Source organism: Mastomys coucha, unplaced genomic scaffold (assembly GCF_008632895.1).
Source record: "Mastomys coucha isolate ucsf_1 unplaced genomic scaffold, UCSF_Mcou_1 pScaffold7, whole genome shotgun sequence".
NCBI lineage: Eukaryota > Metazoa > Chordata > Mammalia > Rodentia > Muridae > Mastomys > Mastomys coucha.
Genome location: NW_022196913.1, coordinates 41,361,316 through 41,369,765, shown reverse-complemented (window position 1 = coordinate 41,369,765; position 8,450 = coordinate 41,361,316). Strand labels below are relative to the sequence as shown.

The 8,450-nt window shown below is 40.8% G+C and overlaps 1 protein-coding gene across 1 annotated transcript in view; it reads left to right on the top strand.

The window, feature by feature from the left end:
- F13a1 (coagulation factor XIII A chain) overlaps positions 1 to 8,450 on the top strand; it is a 176,230-nt gene that overhangs the window by 15,284 nt on the left and 152,496 nt on the right. Inside the window, exon 3 of the mRNA XM_031358440.1 lies at positions 3,010 to 3,198. Coding sequence (XP_031214300.1) covers positions 3,010 to 3,198 — 189 coding nt within the window. The remainder of the gene's footprint in view (positions 1 to 3,009; positions 3,199 to 8,450) is intronic.

The window sequence follows — 8,450 nt, the reverse complement described above, 5'->3', positions numbered from 1 at the left end:
AAAAAAAGAAAATCCACAGGGACGTATATGTCAGGCCATCTTGGTAATGGTAGAGTTGTATAAGAACAGACTGTATGTCCCATGAGGTAAAGGTTGCCCTGCTCACTCAGAGACCAGACTCCATGCATAGAGATGTCTCAGCCATATCAGGTCTACCAAATGGTCCAGAAGGTCCCTTTGCTTCTGAGTTTCATTGAAGTTGTGATATTGAGAGCTTTCCTTCCACTGCTGTACATGAACAGAGAGCTGATGAAACCATTCTGAGATTTTTGCTTTTAGATGATGATTAAAAGTCATTACGCTAAGAAAAAAGAGCAGAAGGGTTGATTCATAAGGTCATTTTAGAGTTTTCCACCTTGGTATGAGTGTGTGTGTGTGTGTGTGTGTGTGTGTGTGTGTGTGTGTGTATGTAAGAGAGAAACAGACACAGAGGAAAAACTAGGACAGAGTATGTATGCGTGTGCTCATGCATAGGCACGCACACTAGTGCATGTGTATGTGTAGGTGAGAGGTTAACATCGAGCATCATCTTGAACCATTACTTTTTTTTTTAAAGATTTATTTATTTATTTATTTATTTATTTATTTAATGTATATAAAGTACATTGTAGCTGTCACTCCAGTGACACTCCAGAAGAGGGTGTCAGATCTTGTTACAGGTGGTTGTCAGCCACCATGAGGTTGCTGGGAATTGAACTCATGACCTCTGGAAGAACAGTCAGTGCTCTTAACCCCTGAGCCATCTCTCCAACCCTGAACCATTACTTTTTGAGAAAAGGTCTCTCATTGAACCTGGAGCTAGATGGCTAGTCAGCCAATCCCGTGGACCTGCCTACTTCCACAGATGTCAATTACTAGCTCTTCCTTAAGTTGCTTTAACATTGGAATTGTGACTTTAATAAAACCATAGAAATTAGAAGAAAAGGCAGCATGGAATTTTCTGATGAAAATGATACACCAGCATCTTCCAGTTTAAAGGAAAAGTGCTCTCCAGGGGCTCCTGCATATTGATAAGTCTTTGAGACAAAAGTAAAACCTTATCTTGTACTTTGCCTATCTAGCAGCAGAGTCAGAGGAACCCATGAAGTACTCCACCACGATGGGCAGGGTCCATCAGAATTCATGGTCTGTGGACCACTGTAGGTTAATGGTCCCACTCTGCCAGCTACAGTATCAGACCCACCCACTATAACTATAATCTTCCTAGAAAACATCTGAGGACCAATATCCTCATTTAAAAGGAGGAGAGAACTCAAATCTGGAAGGAAAATCATCTTATACAATGAATTTTTGAGACTTGAATTTCGCCTTGGTATTACCCAAACTTTGACTTTATCAAGAGTGTTTCAGAGATTGTTGAACTTAAGAGTTTGAGGGAATCTTAATATGACCAAGTTTTTGTTTGTTTTTCTCTCCAAGGGAAAAATGGAGCTTTAGGGGACTGAGATTCCTATCTAGAATTCCTCTGTAAAGCAAAGTGGTTTGGGGGATTCTTGCTAGGAGATAGCTCTACATATATTCAAGCTCACAGTTGTTCTCTCCGAATGCAATATGTCTCCAGTTATAGGAGTAAAGCATGCATCAAGTAACCAGGCAGCTTAGAAAAATGAGGCCAGGCTACCTGTCTTAGTTAGGTTTTTACTGCTGTGAACAGACACCATGACCAAGACAAGTCTTATAAAGAACAACATTTAATTGGGACTGGCTTACGGGTTCAAAGTTTCAGTCCATTATCATCAAGGCAGAAACATGGCAACATCCAGGCAGGCATGGAACAAGAGAAGCTGAGAGTTCTACATCTTTATCTGAAGGCTGCTAGCAGAATTCTAGCTTCCAGGCAACTAGGACAATGTCTTAAAGCCCACACCCACAGTGACACACCTACTCCAACAAAGTTGCACCTTCTAATAGTACCACTCCCTGGGCTGAGCATATGCAAACCATCATACTACCTGACTCAACTTTCCCTGCATGGAACTCCAAACACATGTACAAAAATCAATACCCTTACTCAGTCTCCTAAACCACATTGTAGACCTTCCTGAGTCTGATCATGTGCAGGAGGAAATGAAGAAAGGCATGAGGGGAGCTCGCTTTTCTCTGGTGCTAGTATGTGTCAGAAAATCTGTAAATTCCTGTCAGTCATGGAATCTCATGTCACCACATCTATGTAAGCCTCTGGATAATGTTGTAACCTAACACATGATTCTGTAAAATACATAAATATATGCAATATATACAAAACTATACGAGTAATAATTGTATAGTTGACATGTATACTCCTAACTCCAAAAGGCAGGGAAAACTTGGAAATTTTAACATCAAAAAGCCCAGAGTCTGACAACTAGATGGCTCACTTAGGAGCCAAGGATGTATGAATCTTATTCTGCCTATGCCAGTGGTTGTGGTCATGTTGTCACACAGAAATGCTGCCTCATTTTCTAGAGCATGGTCCTCCTCCCCCTCCCTGCCCTTGAACAATCAGATCTACTTTTAGAATTACAGTAGGAGGACATTTGACCCTTCCCAGGGTAGGAGGGAAGTTTGGATTAATGGCTGGCTTTGTCCCTTTGAGGCTTTGTCAGATTTGATCCCTCCTTTTGGAAAGATGGGGAAATTGAAGTGGCAGTCTCACATAGGGAGGGACAGTCATAACAGGAAGAGCCTGACTTAACAGCACTCAGCATGAGACAGAGAATCTGAAGACTTGAACTCTAACCCCTGTGAGGGGGTTAGATCTCTGTGTCTAGATCTTTAAACTAGGCACCCTTCTTTCCTAAAATGAGGATCCTGTGCTCTGAAAAGAACTCACAGGTGGGGAGAGATTTTTAAAAGAATCTATCCTCCAAAGCAAGAGGCTAATTCTCGAATTGACTGCCCCTCCCCTCCCTTGCAGTTTCAACCGGCATACTTTCTTCTAGAAAAAAAAAAAAATAAGCTGGGTTTTCGAATATATGTTTAGGTCAAACATATTTAATGGTTTTCTTACTTTGCTTTCTGTGTGCACAGATTACCTGAATGTCATAGATGTTCACCTGTTCAAGGAGAGATGGGACAGCAACAAGATTGATCACCACACGGACAAATATGACAACAATAAGTTGATTGTCCGCAGAGGGCAGACTTTCTACGTCCAGATTGACTTCAATCGTCCATATGACCCCAGGAAGGATCTCTTCAGAGTGGAATATGTCATTGGTGAGTGCTACCTGCCTTAGCTGTGATACAAGGGGGTCAAGTTGCAGAGAGAGGTGGGCACCAGCTCGATTATACTCTTCCCTAGCACCGTATTTAAGACTGTTTGGAGGACTGGTTAAATCGGCCAAACACCAAGAATTTGAAAATCTAGCATAGAAGCATGTTCAGTGAAAAAATTATTTAACTGAGTGTTTTGGTTTTTCTCAAATAGTTTTGGCATCTTGGAGTTGTGACTTGACTTTAGAGTGAGTTAGTTAGTGTCATAAGCTGGAAGCATTTGCAAACCTCAGCATTTGATCTCTACGTATGGAACGCCAAAGTGAGTTCTGCATGAACACAGTGTCCATCAGAAGAGCAGGAAGCAGGAAAACCCACTGACCACTTTGTACTCTACTCATAATGACTGACAAATGTACATTTCCAAGGTTCTGGAAAGTACCATTTAGCTTTGTTTGTTCCATTGATTCTCAAATTAATTTGGTCTTGCTTCCCTTTTACAAAGTCACTGTTATGTGACATATTTTAGTAGACATTCAATATCCATATGTGGATTTTGAAGAAATACAGGTACAAAAAAGCAAGGGTGGCTTGAAGTAAGGAAATATGTCCACACACTCATATGAGCTGAGGAAAAAAGCCAGGCAATCATATTGATAGTGGCTAAAATAAACTAATAATCAGCTGGCCTTTACAGAAATATATCAGGTTTGCCCCCAAACAGCAGCTTAGGTGAGAGTCTAATACTATAGTTATAATCAGAAATAAGACAGAAATACCTGCTATAACTCTTTGTTTACTAAACAGCCCAAAGAGAGCATTGCTGTATGGTTTGCAGACAAAAACCATGCAAGAGGGTTGTCTTCTATAAACAATAGGGAATGAAAGGTAAGACTATAATTTTGATGGCGTCATGAGCGTACATTTAGAAAACATAGCAAGGTCAAGGAAGGAAAGGACAGTACTAAAACTTCTTCAGCTGAGTAGACAGAGATGAATACTTGAAAATGGTACCCTTTACTCCAGTAGCATTAAGCACTTAGATGTAAGAAGTGTTTCCTATATAACTATATAACGGTAACTATAATTTTGGAAGATCAAACTAAATCTAAAAAAATATGATACAAAGCTATATATGTGACATAAATACCATGAGAAATGAATGAAAAAGCCAGACATATTCTTAAATGAGAAATTTCAGTATTCTTCTAACCATCTTCCAAGAGGCTGATCAAAAGTTGCAACATCCCAACTAAACTAAAGCATGAGTTTTGTGTCCAACTATGTAACTTGGTAATGATAATGAATTACAGGCTTTGGACTGCTATGCTATGAAGAGACATTTTGTTTTGATTTGGTGTTTTCAGATAGGTTCTTACTCTATAGTCTTGCTAAAATTTATTTGGGCTACTCTTGGGATAAACACATGTGAAGGAATACAGGAGTCAGTATGGGCAGAGGAAAGAGTTAAATCACAAGGTCACAGAGGCTCAGTGGCCTCCAAGCTTCGTAGCTAGACTAGGTCCTGCAGAGTTGTCCCATTGCAAAGAAAGGTGTGAAGCCTTCTTCCCTGTGCAAGGCTGGTCCTTGGTTCTTGATTGCCCATAGGGAACAACTGTGATCTTAGCACAGTAAGTTTCTTGTGTTAGTCAGCAAGGCTCTAAGAGTGGGTCAGCTATGGAGAGCTGTCAGCCACTACACCCTCATAAAAACAAAGAGGTCTGGGCAGTAAACCACACTACTACACTGAGAACTGACGTCTTCCAACAAACAAAAGAGAAACCGTATTGATTTTATTTCTTCAGTATAAAAGGAGAAAACGCATCGGTCATCCTACTTTTAAGATTAAAACCTGCATATAATCAAACTAACATGTATTGGAAATCCTGCTTAGCCTCTTTCTATTTTTTAGCATTAAATGCTGTCCCATTGTAACCCTTATGAGAATTATTACATTAGTGTATTTTCTGATTCCAAATTTACCATCACTATAAGAAAAAGAAAGCAACAGAATTCAACTTTCTACTGCTTCGTAGTTGAGAAATTACTCACATGTAAAGGAGACAATTAAAGAACCAGGGATGGGGGATTTGTCTTCTGTTCTTTTTCTAATTCCTGTCATTTGAAATGTCACAGGGCCATTGCAGCAATAGCGCTAAGACTGGGATAGGCTGGAATTTCTCCAGCCCTTATCATTTTTCATCTGGAAGGAGAGAATCTCTCTTTTAAGAAGGCCTAGGGGCTGGTGAGAAGGCTCAGCAGGCAAAGGCACTCGCTGCCAAGCCTGATGAGCTGAGTTAGATATTCAGATTTCACATGGTAGGAGCAGATAAGTGGCTTTCACAAGCCGACCTCCCCACACAAAATTGCATGTGAAAAATGTTTAAATTATTTAAAAAATGACCAGGGCTGAAGAAATGGCTCAGAGTTTGGTCTTGTAGACACTCAGGTTCAACTCCAGCTCCTGTCTCGGTAGACTCACAACCACCTGTAACTCCAGCTCCAGGGAATCTGATGGCCTCTTCTAGGCTCTGCGCCCACCTGCACTCACGTGCACAGGCACACACAAGTGTACATAATTAAAACTAAAACTAGTCTTTCAAAAATAGAGTTATGCACAATTAAATATATCAACAATGATAGGTAAAGTACTCATTTTAAAGAGCATACCTACTAGTTGCAGAATGTTATTACTATGTTAAAATTACACACACACACACACACACACACACACACGCACACACACACACACACACACACACACACACACACACACACACACACACACACACACACACACACACTTAGCTTCCAGACCACAATTTTGTTATTGTTTCCTTCTCTGGAGCTTTTGTCTACGGTGGAACAGGTTAATACTAGGGAGTGTCCCTTTGTTGCTGTCTCCAGAACCTAGCACATGAGTCTTATTTAGGAGTTATTACGCCTCCTACTAATTTCTTTTTTCCTTCCTTCCTTCCTTCCTTCCTTCCTTCCTTCCTTCCTTCCTTCCTTCCTTCTTTCCTTCCTTCCTTCCCTCTCATGTCTCTTCCATCTTCTCCTCCTTCCTTCCTTTCTATCTTCCTTATTTAAATACACATTTAATATTTAAGTGATTCCTTTTAAAATATTTAAACAAGATGGTCCTAGAATAAACCTACATGCATTGGATTTTCCAAGGAGAAGGTGTCCAGGAAAAAGCATGGGAGAATTTGGGTATTTCCTCTGCCAGGGTTTTGCAAGCTTGTATTTGACAACTGCATTCATTAGCTGTATGCAGACACAGCCAGATGCAGCATTAGGTGGGAGGTGTTAATGAATTTGAAGAAGTGGGTGTGGCTTTCTCTCTCTCTCTCTCTCTCTCTCTCTCTCTCTCTCTCCACCTCAGCCTGTGGCAATGACAAGTTGTGAAAACTGGAACAAGGCATTAACTGTGCCTTTGCTAACCTGTGGCTGTAGCTGGGACTTGAGAGCAGCTGGTGCTGTTAAATTGCTGTTACTTTAACATGCCTCCCCCTTCTTCATATCTAGCTGAGAAAGAAAAATGCATTCTTTTTTAAATCACTGCTGTTATTATTACATAGCAATTGTACAAACGAGTAGGTTCTGTTGCGATAGTGCCACACATGTATATACTGTGGCGCAGTCACTCTCCTCTGCTACCCCTACCCTACTCTTCCCCTCAACCCCTTCCCATTCTACTTTCAAGCTACATTTTTCTTTTTTGTTGTTGTTGTTTCCATATATGACAGACAATATGGTACTCATCTTTCTATATGTGGCTTATTTTTAACATAGTATCTTTAGCCCCACCAGTTTTCCTGCATGTTACCTGATTCCATGTATCTTTAGAGCTGAATAATACACACACGTGCATGCGTGCATGCACACACACACACACACACACACACACACACACACACACACTTCTTTTTTTTAAGTCCAGTCTTCTGTGATAGTCACCTTGGACTAATTTCATGTCTTGGCTGTAGTAAGTAGCATTGCAGTACATGTGGGTATGCAAATTTTCCTGTGGTGCCCTGACTTGGATTCCTTCAGGTAGGTTCCTGGGAGTGGGATAAGCAGATCATAAACCTATTCTAGTTTTAATTTTTTGTAGAACCTGCCAACACTTTCTGCACGGGCTGTATTAATCTGTACTTACCAGCAGCCGTATGTTCCTTTCCTCACATCCTGTCCAGTATCTGCTGCTGTTTTTGTTTTCCTTTGGTTTTGTTTTAGTGGTAAGCATTTGGGGTGAGATGGCAAAGTTACTCCAAGGCAAGAACCCTTAGTTGTGTCTTCCCCGGCTTTCCTGACATAGGAGAGGGCACTTACACAGCCCTCTAGAGTGATGTTCTCCTCCCTGGGTTCAGTCACAGGGCCCCAGAGAGTTGAAGCCAGAACTTCAGAGCTCCTCTTAGTCTTTTCCTTGGTCTCATCATGGCCCCATGCTTCTTACTTTCTTTTTGCTGAAAAAAAAAAGTAGGGAGAAAGACATTAGCCAGGTCAGAGACTCTTACTAGAAAACAAAACAAAACAAAAAACCAAGCATTTCCTAGAAGCTTCCAAGAAAGCACTTGTGCCTCACTTGCTTCTTTCTGGGAGGGTGAATCTTTGCACATGTCTTTCTCTGGTTATATCAGTCACTCTTACACGGCTGCCACCAAAACACCCAAGAAGACACTTACAGTGGTGAAATTGTCTCCCGACCCATGATTCAAAGATTTTTTTCAGACCTTTTGCCTCTGCTGATTGAGCTCATGATAGAACAGAATGTGTGGAAGAGGTGGCAGTTCAGTTTACCTATTGTAAATGGCAAGCAGAGAGAGACAAGTAGGGACTGAGGACCAGGTATAGCCTTTGAAGATAGATCCCTATCTAGTGCTCTACTCTGTCCAACTAAAACCCACCTCCTCAACTTTCCAGAACTTCCCAAAATAGTACCACCACCTAAAGACCAAGAGACCAATACATGAGCCTGTGGGAACATTGCATATTCAAACTATAACACCAGATATCTTCAGAGGAGAGTCATGGGAAGGCTAAGAATAGGTGTAATGTAGGCTGGATTCCCCTCCGTCTCTATCATCCTGTGAACACAGAGAGCAGTAGCCCTTCATGACAGTACCACTAAGGTAAGTCATTTGTGACTGCAGTCATCAAGTGCCCAAGCATTTTCAGGCCTGTGTCCACATTATATATATGTATGTATTATATATATATATATATATATATATATATATATATATATATAT